This window comes from Anabrus simplex, chromosome 1 (genome assembly GCF_040414725.1).
Source record: "Anabrus simplex isolate iqAnaSimp1 chromosome 1, ASM4041472v1, whole genome shotgun sequence".
Classification (NCBI taxonomy): domain Eukaryota; kingdom Metazoa; phylum Arthropoda; class Insecta; order Orthoptera; family Tettigoniidae; genus Anabrus; species Anabrus simplex.
The window spans coordinates 880349476-880373862 of NC_090265.1; the positions used below are offsets into that span (position 1 = coordinate 880349476).

Genomic DNA, 24387 nt, shown 5'->3' on the forward strand with positions numbered 1-24387 from the left:
ATCGCTTCTTCTTGCTTAAGTATTCAGAAATGAAGCCGGAGAACTACTGTAAACAGTTTCGTCACAGGCTGTTCCCGACAATGTGAGACATTCGATATTCTGATTTCGCTAGGTAATTCAGGGTCTCAGTTAAACGGCACAGCGAGACATTTAGCGCAATGTTCCGAGCTGTCAGTAGAGAGATGACTCTGAATGACATTAGTACACGAACTAACTCGAGTGGAGCTTTTAAAAGTAGGAAAGATCATAATATGAAGATAAAATTGAAATGTAAAAGGACAAATTGGAGAAAATGTTCATTTATAGGAAGAAGAATTTGAGAATGGAATAATTTATCAAAGGAAATGTTCCATAAATTTCCAAGTCCTTTGAGGCTCTTTAAGAAAAGGTTAGGTAAACAACTGACGGGAATATGCCACCTGGGCGACAGTCCTAAATGCAGATCAATAATGATTGACTGATTAATTACTTGATTGAAGCTCTCCCCGCTCTAACCGCTCAATGATGTGCACTCAAACACTTCGAAGCACCGTAGCGAGCGAACGTGTCGACCGACTTGAACGATACTGGTCCCGTTTCGTTCGAAAATAGACAGGATAACATAAGTGCAATTATAGTAAATACAAGTACGGTTTGTTAATAAGTGACTGTGAACCTTAAAAATCTGCAACAAACTTTTGGAAAAATTGATGGTATGAGCGCCTAAATATAAACTCCTCCCTCTCATGTAGGGTACCATTAGAAACCTTTAAGCTCAAGACAGTGGCACCATAACGGTTGCCCTGCGATCCTTACGGACAAGATGTGAGGTCGAAAATGTGAATATTTCTTAATTAGCTTCATATCGACTTCTGAAGGTAAATTCCAACCCACGATATGTGTATCACTGAAGAAAGAATCTTACGCCCGACATAACGATACTATTGCGGTAGACTTAGGGCAATTACTGTAGCCTACAACATTTTGAACAAAAAATATCAAATGCACCGAAACATGCCCAGGCTATATAATTAACCATCTGTGGCGTTAGACACCAGTTAGATAAGTTAGTCCACAATAAGTAATATAAATAATTTAACAGTCGAAAACATAAAAGCATCCAATCGGTTTTCATTTTTTACTAGCTTATGTACCCGTGCTTCGCTACGGAATTATACATTGTATACATAATTCTAGCTTAGGTAGTGTACACGTTAAGAGCAGGATTGTATTAAATTGCGTAGCTCTTAACATTACCCTAGCCCTCTCATGCATCATGTCCACTGCAGTGGACAGCTACTATTGGCTGATATTAGAGCACAGTAGCACTTTATCCGTATCCCCTATTGCATGAAGTCCACTCTGGTGGATGTGCTCTGTTCAGTGCTGCGTTCTTGTGGCGGAAAAAGCAACTATTGGAGCATCAGGCACCGTTCTTCTACAAGTGTGTGACCAAAATGGCGGGGAGGAAGGATGGCTGTGTGCATAGTCCCACAATAAGGACAAAATCCTACTATGGGGAAGTAAAGATATGGAAAGAAATTATATTATGTTTTATCATAGTATATATGGTGTTGTGAGACATTTCCTTTATTCAGAAACTTCCTCACTGTGCGTGTATTGCGCTATATGTTCATGTCCACTGTGGTGGACGGTATGCATGAATGGTCACAACCATGTGCATGCCTATATCCACTGTGGTGTACGTCATGCATGCGCAGTATTGGGGATTATTCTGATTTCTGTAGTTAGTATGGCATATCCGTGTATTTTAATTTTATTTTTAATACCGTAACTATACTTATATTATATTAATAGCCTTTTTTTTGCTAGGGGCTTTACGTCGCACCGACACAGATAGGTCTTATGGCGACGATGGGATAGGAAAGGCCTAGGAGTTGGAAGGAAGCGGCCGTGGCCTTAATTAAGGTACAGCCCCAGCATTTGCCTGGTGTGAAAATGGGAAACCATGGAAAACCATTTTCAGGGCTGCCGATAGTGGGATTCGAACCTACTATCTCCCGGATGCAAGCTCACAGCCGCTATTAATAGCCTAACAATAGAAAAATAATGAGCATATTTGCTCACTGATTTGTAAAAAATCATCATTCAGTTACTTTCAACCATCATATGTTTATTACATTATTATTATTATTATTATTATTATTATTATTATTATTATTATTATTATCTTTTTGCAACAGAGGTGAAAATGGAAAAGAGTATATGGATGACTCTGACTGTATAATTGCTGATGACAGTGACGCAGATGAATATTAGGAAGCAACACCTGTGATCCCCCAAAATTTCATTATTCCCGAGAAGTTGAGGAGGAGAACGAACAGCATTTTGATCCCCCTGCTACAGATACATTCCCAAGGCAGGCATCCACTTCTCATAAGACAAAACATAAGCCTAGTTCTACAAGCACATGGACAGACAATAAGTTTTGTGGTTCTCTTCCTCCATTTTTAGGAGAACATAATTTGTACTAAGTGTAAAGTGTCACTTTGTCCAGACTGCTTTGTCATTTTCCACACAAGAAAATGAAAGACAGTGAATGAAATGATATGCATAGGATGAATCTATTAATGCATGAAGTCCACTCCAGTGGACATGGTGTTATTTCCATGGTGTTTTGTGTAAATTACTTGAAATAAAGCTTTGAGTGATCTATTGTACCCCAAATATTACAAAAACACTGTATTTAACATTTTTATCTTGATCCCATTAATTTATGCATGAGAGGGCTAGAAAAGCGACGGGGGAAGTTTCCTAACGTCTTTCTTCATACAGAGTGGGTTAGGGAATGTTCATTGTAATGGTAGGCAGTAATGGTAGGTCCACCTGCCTACCATCAGTCACAATCAGGTTGAGGAGTTTTCATTATAATGGCGGACACTCACTCTCCACCTGCCTTTTTACATCCTCAGAAAGGCTGTCTTAGTGGTTTTATCAACTGAAATGAACATAAGTCATTACAATGACGTCAGTAGGAATGGCGCGATTAAAAGCAGTTCTTTCATATGAAATACTCGAACAAATGAAAAACCACACATTTTCTCACTTTTAACGAACGGTACTACGCTGCTGATCTAACAGACCAAAGTTCCGGAGCTGAAACGACCAAGCTGCAGACAGCCGTGATCCGTGAACACTCTTTTGTCTTTTTTTTCGGCGGGGGGTCGTCAAATAGTGAAGAGTCCCAGGGCAGAAACTATGCCCTTTTACTAATCTGTTTCCTAGGAGTACCTGACGAGTCGGAAAATTTCAATTCACTACACTGGTGGCGGAAAAATCTATCTGACTTGGAGGCAAATTTTTCCTCCAAGCCAGAGGAGAAACACCCTCTTCACTGCTAGTTTGGAATAGAATGAATGTAGAATTTAATAACAGTGAAGATGAAAAAACTTTTCTTAAGAAACGGCTCTTTTCAGAGTTGAATTTTGAGTTATTTAGTGAATTGTGGTGCTATAATTTGGAATAGCCCTAAATTGTAATTGTAGACCAGGTCATACTACTACTACTACTACTACTACTACTCAGCGAGTCTCTGCCTTAATTGTCAACACTGCTCATTCGAAACAGTACGTCAGAGCAGGGATCGAATAGCTGGAATACTAGGATGAACCAGTGTGTTACGTACCAGCAGTATCAGGAAATGTATGAACCAGAGGAATGGCATGCTAAAGAAGAAAGTTTTCTAACACCCCAGCTATTTCCCGACAATATTCAATCACGCTGTTATACTCGGTACGCAGCAGGAATCCCATCTATCGGAGTTGAGTGGCAGTATGAGAGACAAAGAACATCACAACATACAATGGTCAATGTAATGTTATTGTTGATCAATGTTATGAGCTTTCGATATTGTAGGCTTTCACATTTAGTTTTCTTCCGATTCTGAAATACCACTCTTATTATAGTCGGTACGGTGAAACTGAATAAAACAAATGATGGTAAATTGTATTCTCTACAACTTTTGTTATGTAGTACTTTTCGATAGGACCAATAACACAGGTATTTAAAAATTAAATTTTGGGCGCCTTCCCCTAAACTACAATTTCATCCAGGGTGAATAAAATTGTTTATAGCTTAGACTGTAGTTTCTTATTCCCCGACTCTACATACCGATTTTCACTAAATTCTGTTAACCCATTTTCTCGTGGGTCGGCGTTGATATGGGCTTAGCAACAAAAATATATGTGCTATCGTAGCTGCCAACGGCCGTAGCCGTGTTGAAACACCGGATCCCGTGAGATCTCCGAAGTTAAGCAACATTGGGCGTGGTCAGGAGTTGGATGGGTTGCCACGCACTGTTGGTGGGGGTAAGGGAATGGAGGAGCGGAAAGGAACTGGCCACCCTACCGCACGTAAACTCCGGCTCAGGAACACCTCTGCGGAGGTTTGGACCTGCCTTCGGGCAGAACAACCCTTACCTTACCTTATCGTAGCTGGTACGGTAAAAATGTATAAGACATAAATGATCAGAAACTTAATTCTATATAACTTTAGTTATGTAGTATTTATCGATAGGACCACTAATAATATACATATTTGAGAATTAAATTTTGGGCCTTCCCCTAAACTACCATTTCACTCAGCGTGAATAAAATGATTTATGGCCTAGATTGTAGTGGTTCATCCACCAACTTTACATACCGATTTTCATTAAATTCTCTTCGGCCGTTTTCTCGTGATGCGTCTACATACATACATACATACATACATACATACATACATACATACATACATACATACATACATACATACATACATACATACATACATTGATAGAGACAGACAGACAGACAGACAGACAGACAGACAGACAGACAGACAGACAGACAGACATTACGGAAAAGTAAAAAGTGCATTTCCATGTTACTGTGGACATGACCGATACAGAAATACCATTCTTTTCGAATTCAGAGCAATGTGCAGACAAAACTCTTATTTTATATACTGTATATAGAAATTATATGTTATTTTTCACTTGTCCACCTCTGTGGTGTAGTGGTTAGTGTGATTAGCTGCCAGCCCCGGAAGCCCGGGTTCGATATCCGGCTCTGCCACGAAATTTGAAAAGTTGTACGAGGACTGGAACGGGGTCCACTCAGCCTTGGGAGGTCAACTGAGTAGACGGGGGTCGATTCCCACCTCAGCCATCGTCGAAGTGGTTTTCCGTGGTTTCCCACTTCTCCAGGTATGTGCAGGGATAGTACCTAACTTAAGGCCGCATCGTTCCCTGCCCCCTTCCAATCTTCCCATCCCCCACAAGGCCCCTGTTCAGCATTGGTGAGGCTGCCTGGACACGGTACTGGTCCTCCACCACAGTTGTATCCCCGATCAAATGTCTCACGCTCCAGGACTACCCTTGAGGCGACAGAGGTGTCCTCACTGAGTCCGGGAACCCCCCCCCCCCCAAAAAAAAACCCACTTTATATACAGCATTTATTTACATGGCAGTTGTCCACTGTGATGTTATTCGTCTCTCACTGTTGTCATCGGCCACTTTATTTTTAAGTATTGAAATGACAATCTAACGTGTCTTTCATTTCAGATTTGCGCCGAACGACGTAGTCACGGAAACCCGGTGGGACAGTCCTCACCCGTATCTTCTTAGCAGAGTTCTAGATGAAGCAAGCAGTACAAAAGCTCTCCCACCAACAAACAGTTACATTTCAGAGGCACCAATGGTAGATTCCTTTGCGAATGATCTTGCTATCTGTGCCCCTGGCAGTGGCTCATCTTATCTGCAGTAACTTTCTACTCGTTAGATTCTTCAGTGCGGTGTCCTTGCAGTGACGTAAGGCACCCAACCATACAAGAGCTGGAGGAGCTGGTGACAGGATCAGTGATCAGTAACACCATGGCTATCCAAGTGTTAGGAGTGCTCCTGCTAGCGCTCAAGCTGCTGGCCATGGTTCGAGCAGAACCTTGGACTCAAGCACCTTTGCTACCCGTACTTATGGCCGCATCGCAGAACATACCTGGAGAACAATGCCGACAAGACTACAGCCTCTTTCTGAACCAACTCGAGAACTTCACGTTATGGGCAGTTGAAAGTAAGTTATTCGTTGGTTTAGTTCAGAAGATTCTAGGAATATTTACTTCAACTAAATGGGCTCTTAATACTAACAAGTACCGGGCGAGTTGCGGTTAGGGGCGCGCGGCTGTGAGTTTGCATCCGGGGGATAGTGGGTTCGAATCCCACTGTCGGCAGCCCTGAAGATGGTTTTCCGTGGTTTCCCATTTTCACACCATGCAAATGCTGGGACTATACCTTAATTAAGGCCACGGCCGCTTTCTTCCAACTCATGGGCCTTTCCTATCCGTGTCGATGCGACGTAAATCTACTAGCAAAAAAAAAAACAAAACGAACGAGTCATTCAATCATTACAAATCAATAATTAGAATATATCTTATATTTGTATACCAGAACTTAAAGAAAAATTGTTGTTTCAGTGCTTATGGTTTTGGAACTATTTCATTCTTCTTCCTAGCTTCTTTTCCCAATTTCTTGAGATCGGCACTTCTTGTGCATTTGGCCTAGTTTTATTACCGGATGCCCTTCCTAGTGCCAACGCTATTCAGAGGGATGTAATAATCACTGTGAGTCTCTGTTGTGGTTGATGGTGTGGTGTACTGTGTGTACATGAAGACTTGTGTATTGAGACGAGCACAAACACCCAGTCTCCGAGCAAGGGGTATTAACCATACGTAGTTTAAATCCAAGGATCTGACCGGGAATCGAACACGGGGGCCTCTGAACCGAACGCCACTCCGCTGGCCATTCAGACAATGACCCGGTTTGTGACTATTTCATTATTGTTAAATATATTTTGTGTAAAGAGGAAGGAAGGAAGGAAGGAAGGAAGGAAGGAAGAAAGAAATAAAGAAAGATCGAAAAAATGTTTTTGCCTTCATGATACACTCATGACTTTTTAGATTTTTGACTACGTTTTCACTTATAATGTTATTTAATAAATCTGGCACACAACAGGGCACAAAAGTATAAAATTACAGTAAACCTACACAGTTTGGGGATGTCTGGTTCCATGACTAAGTGGTTAGCGTGCTGACCTTTGGTCCAAGGGGTCCAGGGTTCGATTCCGGTCAAGTCAGGCATTTTAACTTTAATTGGTGTGTGTGTGTGAGTCGTTTCCACCATTAGAATTTATCACAGCTAGGGACTCATCCTCACAGACACGCAGGTCGCCTATAGGCGTCAACTAGAAAGGCCTGCACCAGGCCTCTCCGGAGGTCACACGCTATTAATGAATGAATTGATAATAATTATGAATAATTAATGAATTCATGAGCGATAATAACATTAACGAAAGTAATATTATTTATACAGACAATGTTACACAGGTATTATTATTATTATTATTATTATTATTATTATTATTATTATTATTATTATTCTAACAATAATTATATATCGGCTCCTTAGCTGAATGGTCAGCGTAGTGGTCTTCGGTTCAGAGGGCCTCGGGTGCGTTTCCCCGCCGGGTCGAGACGTTTAACCTAGTCTGGATCATTTCTCTAGCTCGGGTGCTGGGTGTTTGTGTTCGTCTTAGTATACAACTTCATTTACATGCAACACCTCACACTACAAACCACCACAGAAACATGCAATACTGAATACATCCCTCCATAAGGGATTGGCGTCAGAAAGGGTGAAACTGAGCTAAATCCATACAAAGTGCCGACTAGAGGCAAGTGGGAAAAGGCCAGGAATGATTATTATTATTATTATTATTATTATTATTATTATTATTATTATTATTATTATTATTATTATTATTATTATTATTATTATTATTAAACATACCTTCTGGTATGGGCTAGAACAACTTTGTTACTTTCATTGGTCTATCACAATCTTGTCTTTTTTGGCTTTGACAATATGAAAGTGACTGACGTATGAGCGGTGCTAGTAATGTCATTCCTTTTGCAGCCAGTCCCTGCTATGAAAGGCGTGAAACGTTGCACATAGGGTCGGTTGGTGCGTGCATTTTAGTGGGCTTGGCAGACTGATATGTAATAGCAACTTCTGGCTCAGTGAAGAAAGCAACGGGAAACCACCTCACTCCTCATTTTCCTAGTATGGTACGCATCTTCTGTGATGTCTAAGCCATCTATGGCAGCTAATGGTGGAACTGTTGAGGATCCAACCAGCCAATGGGCTTAGGACTGAACAAACATACAAACAAATAAACAAACAAAACAGCACTAGATCGTATATAGAGTCTACAAACATTAATGAGTCTACAAACATGAATGTACTAAAATAATAAAGAGAATTAAATAATGAACTACGTACTACCTAATACCTACATAAAATTCATATAATGCAAACCTAACTTAAACATGTTATATTTAGTTATTACTAGCAAATGTACCCGTGCTTCGCTACGGCGTTCAACATTGTATTCGAATATCGATGTAAACAGTGCACATGCAGTAAAATAAGATTGTTTTAAAATTGCATGTCTCTTAGCGTTATCCGAGAAAGAGCATGGGGATGTCCCCGTACGTTGTTTCCAATGTAAAGTGTTTGTTACGGATTTGTGATATAACGGCAGGCTCACTTGCCTACTGCCATTCACAATCGAGTTGGGAAGTTTACATTATAATTGGAGGCCCCATTGCCTACTGCGCGGTCACAATCAAATTGGGAGTGTTCGTTACAATGGCAGGCCCCATTTCCTACTCCCAAACAGATTACAGTCGAGGAGATTTTATTATAATGGCAGGCAAATTCCCTACCACCATTCAAAATTGAGTTGTGCCGTTATCATTATAATGTCAGGCCGATTTTCCTACTGCCAGCCAGCTTACTGCCAGTCACACCAAGTTGGTGAGTTTCCATCAAAATAGCAGGCCACTATGCCTAATGCCAGTCACATTTTAGATGAGGACATTCGTTTATAATGGCGGGCACCCTTGCCTTCTGCCAAACACAATCGGGTAGGGAAGTTTTACACAAAACTGCATGCTCACTTGCCTTCTGCAAGTCAAATCGAGAAGCGAAATATTCATTACAATTGTAGACCTTCCTTACTAATGACAGTTACACAGGAGTTGGAGAAGGGCCCTTTCATACAGCCAGTCAAAGTCGGTGTGGGAGGTACTGATTACATTAGCAGACCCACCCTTTCTCGATCGCTACAAATCGACATCAGTGAATATATATAGATCGACATACGAAAGTATATGCGTGGTTACAATATTGAAGACCATGATTTACAGATTAACTGCTAGTAAAGGTACGTCATATCGACAAAGAATTATATAGTGCCCTAAATGGCTGGTCCTATGATATGTCATCTATTCTAGGGTCAGACTGAGTTAGAAACGTGGAATAGGGTAACGTTTTTGTAAGATTATCTCACATTACATTACTTTTCGGATAATTATGTGACATCTACATACATAGCATTTGGCTCACATATGGCTACTGGGTGGGCCAATTTTCGTGAAGAGTTTGAAGATTCTGTATTTCATATAAGTAATCGAAAGTATGAATTATGCCTGTGAAAATTCCAAACTGACTTAACATCGATTAATAGAGAAAAATCAAGCGTAAAAGGGATACAGATACGGCAAAAAGTCATAAGACCAAGGTTGTAGATCATTCCAAATTGAACGGAGATTGTGCAATCTGTTATGTGATAGGAATTTCCGAAGGTCTGCACCATCATTAAAATTGCCTGCATATTTTGATATTCTTCGGGGATAAAAAGTGAAAAATGTAATAATCTAGGATGTTTTCCGTTCGTTACAGGCTAAAACGTATAATTTTGTCAAATTTCAATTATCTTCTTTTTTTTCTTCTGGCAGATTATGCCGCAATCTGGATTTTGGGCAAGGCGGTTAAAAATTAGGACTTTCAGGAAACTAAACCAAAAATTGTGCAGATGGTCATTATTACCCCTTAAACGGAAAACTGTACGAAAATTTCGCCAAAATAGTCAGTGTAGTGGCACACAGTCGTTACGATTTGATTTATATAAATAAGGAATCTGCTCCATGTAAAACACCTTTGTGGCTATGTCCGCTGGACTTAACCTGCAAAACTGACCATTCATGGTATCTCCCTTATTAATCCTCCTGACGAAAAAATGCACATGAAAAAAATGTTTAGAGGTGGAATTCCATCACGTTTGGTCGATTTCCAGTCAGGTTGGTCTTGTTCTGTATATATTGTGGAAGAGTAAAATCACCATTTCGGTTCCCTATAAACCGCCAGTCCATTCCGGAACATGAAATGTTATTTACGTTTAATACCTACCTTTGGACAGGTGGATGCTAAATATAAATTTTGGTTCGAATGTCTTCAGTAGTTTTCAAGTTGTAAGGAATACGCTTTACACGCACCCGCTCGTGAGTTAAGTCCGATGGGACTTGTACAGAAAAACGGTCCGTTAATGATATCTCCCTTATTAATCCTCGTATCGAAATGATGCACATGAGAAAAAAGGTTTAGAAATTAATTTCTACCAAGGCAGGTAGATTTAAATTAACGTTGGTTGTGTATATTTTGTGGAAGTGCAAAATCCTGTTTCTGTTTCGTATAAACCCCCAGTCAGTTCAGGGATTTAGAAACAATATTTGCCCTAAAACCTGTCAAGGACAGGCGTATTCTAAATATGAGTCTTGGTGGAAATACATCCAGTAGTTTGTAGCACTCGCGTACATACGGCGTAATTAAGGAAGAAAATAATACAGTTAAGAAAGTTGAAACTAATAGAAAATGGATTATAACTGAGGACAGCCGGATAACGACAAATATGTAAATGCCAAGTGAATGTATTGGAAAATCAAATGCCCCTCAATAAATTATGCTAGTGTGAGTTATGGATATAATAAAGCGGTAACAGATGAGAAATTTAGGTCCAGTGATTCCTAGGTAAATAAATAAGAAGAAGATGACTAATGGTGTTATTACTTAATCTATTCGAGGGCGGTTATAGCAACCAACGATATTCCGCCAATATCCCGCAGGTAGGCCGATTGACGCCTCTCTTGCCTTCTACCCAAGGAACAACCACGAATTAAAAAGCATGATGAGAAAAATGGCAATACGTTACTTCCCTGCTGGCATGCAGTCAGAAACTTTGCCATGGTAACCTGTAGGTTCGTTGTCGGTCTGTCTGTCACTCAATGCAGAGCATGATACCAGCGGACAATTGTAAATTTCTCCGTCATGTGAAGAGTAAGGTAAATTATGAACATAACGAAAGTTGTTTATAATGAAGAGACGTTTCCCGTACGGTGAACGAAGTTTACAGAAAATCAATAGTATAAGAGAAAATGGAGGAAAAGCATTCTGGTTTTCCTATAAACCCCCGTCTTTTCAAAGATTTTGAAATGATATGCATATCGAAACCTTCCCCGGGATGAGTATACTCTAAATATGAAGTTTGGTTGAGATCTATCTAGCCGTTTCGACGTGATGGTGGAAAAACCATTCTGGTTTTCCTATAAACCCCCCCTATATTCAAAGATTTTAAAACGATATGCATATCGAAACCTTCCCCGGGATGAGTATACTCTAAATATGCAGTTTGGTTGAGATCTATCTAGCCGTTTCGACGTGATGGTGGAAAAACCACTCTGGTTTTCCTATAAACCCCCCGTATATTCAAAGATTTTAAAATGATATGCATATCAAAACTTTCCCCGGGATGAGTATACTCTAAATATGAAGTTTGGTCGAGATCTATCCAGCCGTTTCGACGTGATGGTGGAAAAACCATTCTGGTTTTCCTATAAACCCCCCGTCTATTCAAAGATTTTAAAATGATATACATATCGAAACCTTCCCCGGGATGAGTATACTCTAAATATGAAGTTTGGTTGAAATCTATCCAGCCGTTTCGACGTGATGTTGGAACAGACAAACAGACAAACAGACAGACAAACAAACAGACAAACAAACAGACACGAAACGTAAAAACCACCGATTCGGTCTTGAGTTGACCTAAAAGGGATAAATATCTGAAAAATTGGCAAAACAAAAGAAATTACAGACAACGGACCCCCTACAATTTTATTTATATAGATTTTTATGCAGAAGGCTTATATTAGGCATCTAGGGTTTTGAAATCTTCTTCTTCATATAATACCACTGAATAAGAAAGAAAACATTCTGAGTGGGTCACTGTGATCCCGAGCAGAGTTAAACATTTTAGAAGTCCTGCAGGGTGGCGAGTGGTTGTGAGCGGCTGCCCTGGATAGGCCTATCGCGTTTTCAAACATGACAGAAGGCTGAGAATTAGTCAACTTCGAGGAAATTGCCAGTTAGCCTGGAATAGAAAATGATCTTATATTATGTACTACCAAGATACCCGTGCTTCGCTACGGTTTTAAAATGAAAGTTATTATTCAAAGTTTTACATTTTGGAGAGTCCACTGTCAGCTGAGCTATTCTGGGGGAATTATTTGTTTTCTGATCTAATCCCATACGGAAGAATTTGAATGTTTTATACCCTATCTTATTTAACATCTAGGATGTTTCTTTCTTTTTTTTTACAATCTGTTTTACGTCGCACCGACACAGATAGGTCTTACAGCGACGATGGGACAGGAAAGGGCTAGGAGTGGGAAGGAAGCGGCCGTGGCCCTAAGTAAGGTACAGCCCCAGCATTTGCCTGATGTGAAAATGACAAACCACGGAAAACCAGCTTCAGGGCTGCCGACAGTGTAGTTCGAACCCACTATCTCCCGAATACTGGACATCTAGGATGTAAAAGCAACCAACCTGTGAAATTTTGATTTTGTACGTCGAACAGTAATAGAGAAACGGATGCTTTTCTAAGGGGCGAATGTTTTTAAATATTTATTAACCTCTTAACTGGGTATGACGTATATATTCGTACGCTGAATGTTACAGGGTAATGGGCATGACGAATATATACGTACTCGTCTTTTACCGCGAATATCTCCTGGGTATGACGAGCTACTTTGCCGCGTCGTGTATTATCGTCTTAATTGATGTTTTTCCTGCACTATGGCAGCAAATACCACATATCACGCTTCTTGAAGCTTGTTGGTTTTTATTTTACAACTGTACGGTGTTACTTTTCCGCAGTAGGCCTTATATGGCAGCATCTAGTTCAAGGCGTAAGTTCGAAACGCTCGAAGGAAACGAGATTATTCCACACTTAGAGAACGAGTGTGACGATTTATGTTCTCAGAATTCCAAATGAGTGGCTTGATACAGATGATGATGAGTCTGATAGTGAAAGCGGTTGAGAGATTGAGAATGAAGAACAAGATAAACAATATGACGTATCGGATGATGACCAAGTGCTAGACATGTTTCAACCTTTCCCGCCGCGTGGTGTTTCACGTCAGATATTCGTATTTTCTGGAGCTAGTGGTGTAAATGTGGACTTCGACGATGAATCCAATGTGTTGGAATATTTTTAACAGTTCATAGAAAATGACATGTTTCAACTTATTGCCGAACAGACCCATGTGTATGCTAAACGGTTTTTAGAAGCCTATCCGAACTTGAAACTACGGTCACGAGCGAGAGATTGGGTGGATACAAATAGAACTCAGATAAAATCTCTAATTGGACTTCTAATTCTGCAGGGGATAGTTCATAAGCCAGAAAACAGTATGTACTTCTCCAAACGGGAAAGTATCGCAAACCCTTACTTTTTGAAAACTATCTCTGAGACAAATCACTGCAGTTCTAGTGAGGTAAATGACGTAACTGGCCGTGAAGTTAATGTAAAATCTTTCACAATGTCACTAGCATGATGTGTAATTTGTAAATATTCCTTTCTTTTTTGTTTTAATTTTAGGTGCTAACATATGGACATATGAACAAAACACTCCAATTACAAATAGGTAAATGACCTTGCAGCTAATGAAAAATGGTTCAGAATGTCACATGCATGATATGATATTTATAAATACCCTTTGTTTTTATTTGTTTCAACTTTCGGCTGTAAATTATGGGACAAACTCTCAAATTCCAACCAGGTAAATGACCTTGCAGTTAATGTAAAAATGGTTAAAATCACTTTCACATAAAAATTTATTAATTAAAATGCTTATATTTTACTTTTTGTACCACAGGTGAATGACATGACTAACTTTTCTGCCTATCCTGCTGTGTAACAACAATCTGCTGAAAAAATACACAGGGCAGGTTACACCAAGCACATCAATAATACCCAGTTAAGAGGTTAACATCTAGGGTATAGAAGACCACCCTTCATAAAAATAATTAAGTTCGTGCCTGAAACGGTTTTGGAAGAATGGATCTTCTTCTTAATCTTTTCCTACCACTTTTCCCACACCTGTGGGGTCGCGGGTGCGACTTGTGTCGCACGTGTGGATTTGGCCCTGTTTTACGGCCGGATGCCGTTCCTGACGCCAACCCTATATGGAGGGATGTAATCACTATTGCGTGTTTCTGTGGTGGTTGGCAGTGTAGTGTGTTGTGTGTATATGACGAGGAGTGTGTTGGGACGCACACAAACACCCAGTCCCTGAGCCAGAAGAATTAATCAGAAGCGATTAAAATCCCCGACCAGGCCGGGAGTCGAACCCGGGACCCTCTGAACCGAAGGCCAGTATGCTGACCATTCAGCCAACGAGTCGGACTTTTGGAAGAATGGATATTGTGTTTTAATAGTGTGTTTTCGAGAGTCAACCACCATCTAAACTCCTCAGGGGAGAAATATTTTGAAGTATAAGATATTTTACACCTAGGACATACAGGAATACCCTTCTCGTAAAATTACAACTTAGGACGACAAATAGTTTTGGAGGGATGATTAATTTCGTTTACGGAGCTAACCTCATTTAACACTTTAGGGATAAATAAATATCGCTATTTGGAATTTTGTCTTCGTACGTTAAACCGTTTTGGAGGAATTTGTTTCGGATCATAATCCCCATTTAACTCTCTGAGCGGTTAAATTTGTTTCAAACCTTATGTTATTTAGCACCTAGGATATCATCTGAAATTTTAACTTCGTAATACAAACAGTTTCATATAAATGCATATTTTTGTCATCATTCCTCACCTCCCAGTCAAGAACCCCTTGGGGATGTACTGTTTTAAGTCCACTTCTTATTTAATTTGTATCCTCATAAAACTAATTCAACTCCTTTTACACCCCCCCCCCAAGTTGATTCCACCCCCCCCCCTCCCCGCCACAAAATATGTGTGCCTATTTTTAAAGGTGATTCCAAATACCAATTTTCTCGTCCGTAATACCCTTCGTTTTCGAGATACAAGTATCCTTAAACAAAGAATTCAACTCATTTTTCAATTCATTTATCCCCCTACTTAAATGGATTTTCCGAAAAAATAATACATGTTTATTTTTAAATGAGATTCCACATACAAATTTTCATGTCTGTAATATCTTCAGTTTTGAGATATGTGTCCTCATAAAAAAAAAGTCAACACCTTTTTCAGTCCTTTTCACAACCCCCACCCCTTAAGTGTCTTTCCGAAACAGAAAAATACGTGTTACTTTATTTTTCAAAGAGATTAAAAATACCAACCTTCACGTCTGAAATATGTTAAGTTTTGAAATATACTGTAGATATGCTCATTTTAAAATTCACCCACCTTAACACTTCCCCTTAAGTGGATTTTCAGAAAACAAATTATGCGTGTTCCTTTACTTTTACAGGAGATTCCAAATACCAATTTTCACGTCTGTAACATCTTCAGTATTTGATATGTTAGTATCCTCATAAAAAGAATTCAACACTTTCTTCACTTCTTTTCATTCACCCCACCCCTTAAGTTGATTTTTCGAAAACAAAAAATACGTGTTTATTTTTCAAAGAAGATTCCAAATACAAATATGCATGCCTGTAATAACTTCACTTTTTGAGATATAAGTACCCTCATCAAAAGAATTCAACCCCTATTTCAGTCCTTTTTACAACCCCCTTAAGTAAATTTTCCGAAAACAAAAAACTACGTGTCTCTTTATTTTTAAAGGAGATTCCAAATACCAATTTTCACGTCTGTAATGTCTTCAGTTTTGGAGATACCAGTATCCAAATAAAAATAATTCAACCCCGAAAACAATAAATACGTGTTACTTTATTTTTAAAGGATTAAAAATACCAATTTTCACGTCTGTAATATGTTAAGTTTTTGAGATATACTGTAGATAGGTTCATTTAAAAAATTCACCCCATTTATAACACTTCCCCTTACGTGGACTTTCAGAAAATAAATTATGCGTGTTCCTTTACTTTTATACGAGATTCTAAAAACCAATTTTCACGTCTGTAACATGTTACGTTTTTGAGATATATTGCAGGTAAACTCGTTTTAAAAACTCACCTTCTTTTGTCACCCCTGTTTACCCCCTCTTAAGTAAATTTTCCAGAAACAAAATAATACATGATTCTTTATTTTTAAAGGAAATTCCAAATACCAATTTTCATGACTGTAACATCTTCAGTTTTTTAGATGTAAGTATCCTCATAAAAGATATTCAGGCCCTTTTTCACCTTTCTTCCGAAAACAAAAGATATGTGTTTCCTTATTTTTAAAGGTGGTTCCAAATACAAATCTTCACGTCTTTAAACTGTTAAGTTTTTGAGATATAGATACACTCATTTTAAAAATTCACCCTCTTAGCGACGGAATATCCAAAAATTCTCCCTTAGTGAGCACCTACATTGTAATATAGATGTATCCTCAAAATTTTATTTCTTTATGTCCAGTAGTTTTGGCTCGGCGATGGTGAATCAGTCAGTCAGTCAGGACATATATATATCATATCGATTATTTTCTCTGATGTTCTAGTTATACCAAACTTACGCAAGTGTGTATTATATAGGCTACCAATATCATGATTGGATAATCTACACATTTCTTATCGTGAAGATACCTTAAAAATAGTTTTTGTAATTTCTAGAATTTACATATTTCATGTCGAGGTATGTAGCATGAAATGTTGGATGTATAAAAAGGCAAACATAAACATCCAGCCCCCAAGCTACAGCAATTAACAGGACGCGGTTAAAATGCCAGCACGGCCGGGAACAACCCGGGACCCTCAGAACTGAAGGCCACTTACGCTGACCATCCAGCCAATGAGCTGGACAATAATAAGTTGGCAATGGTTGACTACGGATGTGAGTGAATAGTGCTCCGGTAAATGTGAGTTATTTTATAAAAAAGAATGTAAGTTTCGTGATTAGAACCTGCACCCATAGATTCTGTGTTATGGATGCTGTGGAACTACACATACTGGAACTAATCCTTCTCCAAGAGTTACACTTGTGATAATTATTGTCGAGATTATGGCCAAGTGTACGTAAACGAAGGCATCTAGATAGTGTAATGTGCTTCACAAAGGTCACGACACTTTTATATACCGGTATTGTCTTTGGTTTAAATTCGATATATCGAGTCAAGGTAACTTGAACGTGTGGTACCGGGGTCACAACACACTACTCACATCACATCACTTGCCTATCGGCAAATACAGTAGACAATACGCGACACTTCCGGATTTAGCCTTGTTAAAATGGGAGACAAGTCGCAAGTGGCGCTCCTAGTGGCTTGACCTGAAAATTCGCGCTAAATTCAAATATCAATGGAAATGTATATACTGAAATGGAAAAATAAATTACGTCTAGAAAGAAAGTGTTACTAAGATATTAACTTCAAAGTTGCTAAAGCAATTCTGGATAAATGAACGAAGAATTATTTAACAGGTTATTATTTAAAGACTGAAATTAGACTATAATCAATATGTGAACTGGACTGTTGTTACTTTTTTAGCTTTAGAATTCCCGCCTGAACGTGACGGCTAGATTTTTCTTTTTTCTCATTTAAAAGCATTGTATCATCATATTAAAACACCTGTTAAGAAAAATATCGACACATTCCTTACACACATGATTAAATGAATTTACACTTAAGAGCGGGACAATTTTCCTTTTAACCTGAAGCCTACTAACAGAAATAACATCTATAAATTTAGCCTCAAAAACATTCTAACTTTCCCTATAAGCAATATTTGCTATAATGCCATTACATCAGGGTAAAGCAAATTTGCATCATCATATTGTTTCAACAAAATATGTAAATTACATTTCTTAAATCACCCATATTTTCTTCAGTGCTTGACAACGCATTACGGCATTTCAAATGGGGTAACTTGGAACACAACCAGCCACACTCATAATGCATATGTATTTTCCTGAATTAAATCAAACCCACAGATCACACCTACAACACATCAGTATTGAAGGTTAACTGCTGCACTATACAATAAAGTATGCGTATTATATTTTAAGCCAGTTAAAATATAGGTCGAGAAGGTCAGAAGATTATGAAGTACTATAAAAATATCTTTGTCACTGGAAGAATATATATGCAAACACAATATTACTTACATTTACTTGTCACGAGGGGAACGGAAGAAAGACCGCGCATTCTTGTCTACTTCATAGTTACTGCAACCAAACACAGCACATACCTTTCCCCTGATGTTGAGAGGAGATATCAAGGAATTACACATGCTACTATTTAATTATGTCAACTCACTGAAAACGCATAAATAACACCAAAAACTTCACACACAAATACACGTGCTCTCATGACAGAATCAGTAGTTCTCAGGTCAATCCGCTAGAGAGAGCTCTAATAGCTGTCCCTCTATATCTCGATGAGTGTCGCGTATTGTCTCTACTGTATTTGCTATCGGTTAATATTAGGTTTGTTCCAACAAGCGGGAACAGTTTGCAAACTGGCAGACGCATGTGCAGTACGGAAAGAGCGTTCCAACAAACTTCAAACTCAAACGCGGACTCTGAGTCGGTTGTTCCAACAGACTATGGACCGTTCCTGAACCAGTTTGCGGACTGGCAAAGCAGTTCGTGCTCCAGAACAAGTACTGTTCGTCAGAGACATGCGCAGTACATGTGAGCTGTGCATTGTGGTCCATAGCTTTCACTTGGTGAAGCGTGAACAGCTGTTCGTTATCATCTGGCGCGAGCAGACGACACGTTAAACGTACAATTAAATAGAAGTACGGCGTTGTTTTATACTTTTTAACTGTATAACTTTTAAATAATAGTTTTAAGCTATTATTTAAAAGTTACACAGTTAAAAAGTCATATTTGACTACACACTAATAAATTAAGAGGCACGAGATAAAAACGAAAATAATGCATCGATTTTGAAGGCGGTTCCTTGAGCCACCAGCTCACTGGGACATTCTATAACTAGTCTATATATATAAAATACGAGTTTTGTCTGTACATTGCTCAGAATTTAAAAATAATGGTATTTCTGTATCGGTCATGTCCATAGTAACAAGAAAATGCACTTTTTACTTTTCCGTAATTTCTGTCTGTCTGTCTGTCTGTCTGTCTGTCTGTCTGTCTGTCTGTATGTACAGTGCATAACAGTCTTGTTTGTACACCACATTTAACAGATATAATGTCTTCATAATTTCTAAATAGTACATAACCAATGCACGAGACTTGGATAAGTTATTGCACAAGGTGTTGAGAACTTGATGTTAGCGATCAAAAATCTCGGTACATTCATTTTTAAAGAATGGGAGAGAAACATGTTGTGCAGTGGCCTATGTGCTTGCAACAGTCTTGTTTGTACACGTTCATTACCGCGTATTCGCTCGGGAACACTCCTAGTTGGATGGTGTGTATCTGTGCTGTGCAAGTGTGTATATTTTCGCAGTTTGTGCACCAGGCCGTGAGTTACATAATAGGTAAAATAACAGAGTTAAGTGACGAACTAAAAAATGTAATTTTATCTCTTGGATTGCAAGGGTATTCTTTGCCTGAAATTGGACGCAAAGTAAATAAACCGCATTCCACAATACACTATGTGTTGGACAAATTCAGATATAGAGGAACCACAAATAATTTGCCAAGAAAAGCAAAAGAAAAGATACTGAACAGGAGAGACGAACGTTATATTGTGAAACATGTCAAACAGATCCACAATTAAGTGCACATAAGATCCGTGTAATGCTGGAAGGAAGTGCGAAGAAGAAAATATCGAGTCAGACAATTCGTAGCATATTATGGAAATATGATTATCACAGTAGACGGCCATGGAAAAGGTCGTTTGTTACTAAAACAATCGAAAAGCCAGAATGAATTTTTGCAGAGAGTGTGAAAACAAGGATTGTACGTTCTGGAACAAAGTTATTTGGTTAGATGAGACCAAAATATCTCTATACGGTTCGAATGGAAACAGTTCTGTATGAAGACAAGTAAATACAGCCAATAAACCTGCAAATACCCTAGCCACCGCAAAACATGGAGGTGGATCAATTCTGATTTGGGGGTGCATGTCGTCTTGTGGAGTGGAAAATATCGGAATCATCAATGGCATCATGGACAGATGAGGTTATTGAAACATTTTAAAGACCAATGTCAAACAGAGTGCAGTAAAAATGGGGTTGGGGTCTCGCTACATCTTTCAGCAAGACAATGACCCCAAGCACACAGCTAATATTTGCAAACAGTGGCTGATATAGAACTTACCAACGCAACTGCGAACTCCTGCCCAATCCCCTGACTTGAAACCCACAGAAATTTTGTTGGTCGACCTAAAAATACAGGTTCATGAAAGGAAATGTCAATCATTTGAGCAGTTAAGAAGTGCAGTTGACGAAGAAGGGGTAAAACCGATCCAGAAAGATGTAACAAACTGGTTCATTCCATACAGCGAAGGTGCAAGGCAGTTCTCAAGGCCAGAGGATACTCATCGGGGTATTAAATCCAAGGAAACAAGTATTTTGAGTGAAATTTTCATTTTCTTCTGCAAGTGTACAAACAAGATTGTTGCACGATGAAACGCCCGGTTATGATACATTGCTTGTATTTGTGTTAAATTGTAAGATCACGTATCTGTTTCTTTATTACTTAAATTGTTTATTAATGTATCTATTACGATATGGGTAATAAAATACATCACAATAATTGTATACAAAAGTTTAACCGTTATTTCGTTGCAATAAGTTGATGTACGAACAAGACTGTTATGCACTGTATGTACACGCATCACGAGAAAACGGTTGAAGAGAATTTAATGAAAATCGGTATGTGAAGTCGGGGGATGAGCCTCTACAATCTAGGCTATAGATCATTTTACTCACGCTGAGTGAAATTGTAGTTTAGGGGAAGGCCTAAAATTGAAGTCTCAGCTATTTATGTTATTAGTGGTCTAATGAAAATTGGTATGTGAAGTCGGGGGATGAGCCTCTACAATCTAGGCTATAAATAATTTTACTCACGCTGAGTGAAATGGTAGTTTAGGGAAGGCCTAAAATTGAATTCTCAACTATTTATGTTATTAGTGGTCGTATTTTAAAGAAAATGGGTACGCAAAGTTGGGGAATAAGTTGCTACAATCTAGGCCAGGGCCATCCAAACAGCGCTCCCCGAGCGCTAGCGCTCTGACCGCGCTCCAAGCCAGTGCTCCGAGCGCTTTGGGGGAAGGTAGTTTCGGTAGTGGTGGGAAGAGCTTGGCTGGCTGAGCGAGCACCGATCCATCAGTCGCTAGTCTAGTCGAATGCGCTGTGTTGACAGAGTGTAACTAAATCAGTTTCGCAGCTGTCATAAAAATGAAATGAAATGGCGTATGGCTTTTAGTGCCGGGAGTGTCCGAGGACAAGTTCGGCTCGCCAGATGCAGGCCTTTCGATTTAACGTCCGTAGGCGACCTGCATGTCGTGTTGAGAATGAAATGATGATGAAGACGACACATACACCCAGTCCCCCTGCCAGCGAAATCAACCAATATGGTTAAAATTCCCGACCCTGCCGGGAATCCAACCCGGGACCCCTGTGACCAAAGGTCAGCACGCTAACCATTTAGTCATGGAGCCGGGCGCAGCTGTCATGACTGAACATCAAAAAGCAGAATGGGAAATTTCATTTTTCTGCACAGCTTATAAAGGGCATGCCAAAAAGCGTGCCACCGAGATTTAGTGTGGTTTAAAATAAACACAATTTGGAACGGCACTACAGTGCCAACCACAGGGATGATTATGGTGATTTGACAGACGCCAGTCGCTAATCGAAGTTGGAAGAATTGAAAGAAAATTTCAAGCAGCACTATTCTATAAGTATTAAATTTTTAATTTTAAAATCATTGTGTCCAGAAATATTGTACCCAATTTGGAGAAGATTATTTGCTCCAAAATTAAAAGCTCGTAAAAACGACTGACCAAAAGTCACTCAAGGTCTGCACTATCTGTTCATATTTGTAAAATTGTGTTGAATTTTCCGCTCAGATATGTTCTAATTTCAGATTTGAATAAATCACATTATTCTTTACTTAACACTTGATTTCGTTTCCTGCATATTTCATATTTCGATTTATATATGCGGTATATTTGTGATGGCAAAACAGCCCTATCAGTATGATGTCAACAAACCCACAAAACCCGTCGACCGCACGTTTGTACGTACGTATCTAGTCAGCGCGGTCCGAACATAGTCCGTCTGTCCCAGGTCTCCTCGCTGCCACACTGTAGTGGTGGTAGGGGAAGGAGCGCTAGCCTGACTGTCCAGTGCTCCCCGAGCGCGGGCGCGCTCTCGGAGCGCAATGACTGGATGGCCCTGATCTAGGCTATCAATAATTGTATTCACGCTGAGAAAATGGTAGTTTAGGGGAAGGCCTAAAATTTATTTCTCAAATATTGTTGTTATTGGTAGTCCTATCTCAATGAAAATCGGTATGCAAAGTCAGAAAATAAGTCGCTATAGTCTAGGCTGTAAATTATTTTATTCACGCTGAGTGAAATGGTAGTTTAGGGGAAGGCCTAAAATGTAATTCTCAAATATTTCTTATTAGAGGTGTAATCGATGAATGCTACACAACTAAGGTTATATAGTATTAAATTTCCTATTATTCATGTCTAATACATTGTTACCGTACTGGCTATGATCACAAAGATATTCATGAATTTGGATTTTTGTTACTAAGTCCATATCAGCGCCGAGTAACGAGAAAATGGGTAAACAGTAGGCCCTATTTAATGAAAATCGCTACGTAAGTCGTAGAACAAGAAACTACAGTTTACGGTATAAAATATTTTACAAATCACAGAGTCGAAAGAAAACTAAATGTGAAGGCCTACAATATAGAAAGCTCCTAACATTGATCAACAATAACATTACATTGACCATTGTTTGTTGTGATGTGCTTTGTGTCTTCTGTTACCCCTCATCTCCGGTAGATAGGACTACTGCTGCGTACAGAGTATTTTTTATTTGATTTACGTCGCACCGACATAGATAGGTTTTATGGCGACGATGGGATAGGAAAGGGCTAGGAGTGCCTTAGGCCTTAATTAAGGTACAGGCCCAGCATTTGATTGGTATGAAAGTGGGTAACCACGGAATACCATCTTCAGCGCTGTCGACAATGGGGTTCGAATCCACTATCTCTCGGATGCAAGCTCACAGCTGCGCACCGCTAACCACACGGTCAACTTGCCCAGTCGTACAGAGTGTAACAGCCTGCCTGAATATTGATGGGAAGTAGCTGGGGAGTTAGACAACTTTCTTCTTTGGCATGCCATTCCCCTGGTTTATAAATTTTCTGATACTACTGGTAAGTAACACACTGGATCATCATAGCATTCGGGCTATTCAATCCCTACTCTGAGGCACTGATTGGAATGAACAGTGTGCATAATTAGCGGAATAATGGCAGATGAGTGTTCATGGCAATCTGCGGCCTGGTCATCCCAGCTCTGGAACTTTGGGCTATTAGACTGGCACCACAATCTAACCGCAGCACTGTTCGGTAAAAGTGATAAAACATGCGGCTTTCCATTTGATCGTGTATTTTATATGATAGCATTGCTTTTAATCGCTACATTCATACTTACGTTTTTGTAATGACTTATGTTGATTTCAGTTAGGAAAACCACAAAGTCAGTCTTTCTGAGAATCCCGTAGCGAAGCACGGGTACATCAGCTAGTAAATAAATAAATTAATAAATAAATAAATTCTGATGATGATCTTATGAACTTGGACTTCAGTGAAGATGATCTAGGGATATATTACAATATCCCAAAAGCGAAAAATGAAGATTATTTAGGCAAGTACATGTACGAGTAACTCATAATTTAGTAACCAAAATTCTCTTTCTCGCTCTCCGCCTATAGAAGAAACAGTACCTCGCTATGACAATGAAACGTTCAAGGAGCATTTTCGTGTCTGTAGGGAGATAATGGAAAATATTTACAAACATCAGTCTGGCCAATATGGAAAACTTTCTGCACTGAGTCAGGTTTGTCTGCAGCTGCTGCAAAAATAATAATTATATATATATTTACAATTTGCCTTACGTCGCACCGGCACAGATAGGTCTTATGGCGACGATGGGACAGGAAA

The 24387-nt window shown here is 39.2% G+C and overlaps 1 protein-coding gene across 1 annotated transcript in view; it reads left to right on the forward strand.

The window, feature by feature from the left end:
• Positions 1 to 5851: 5851 nt before the first annotated feature.
• LOC136857387 (nose resistant to fluoxetine protein 6) overlaps positions 5852 to 24387 on the forward strand; it is a 276314-nt gene continuing 257778 nt past the window's right edge. The window contains exon 1 of the mRNA XM_068225046.1: positions 5852 to 6047. Within this exon, the coding sequence (XP_068081147.1) occupies positions 5852 to 6047 (196 nt within the window). The remainder of the gene's footprint in view (positions 6048 to 24387) is intronic.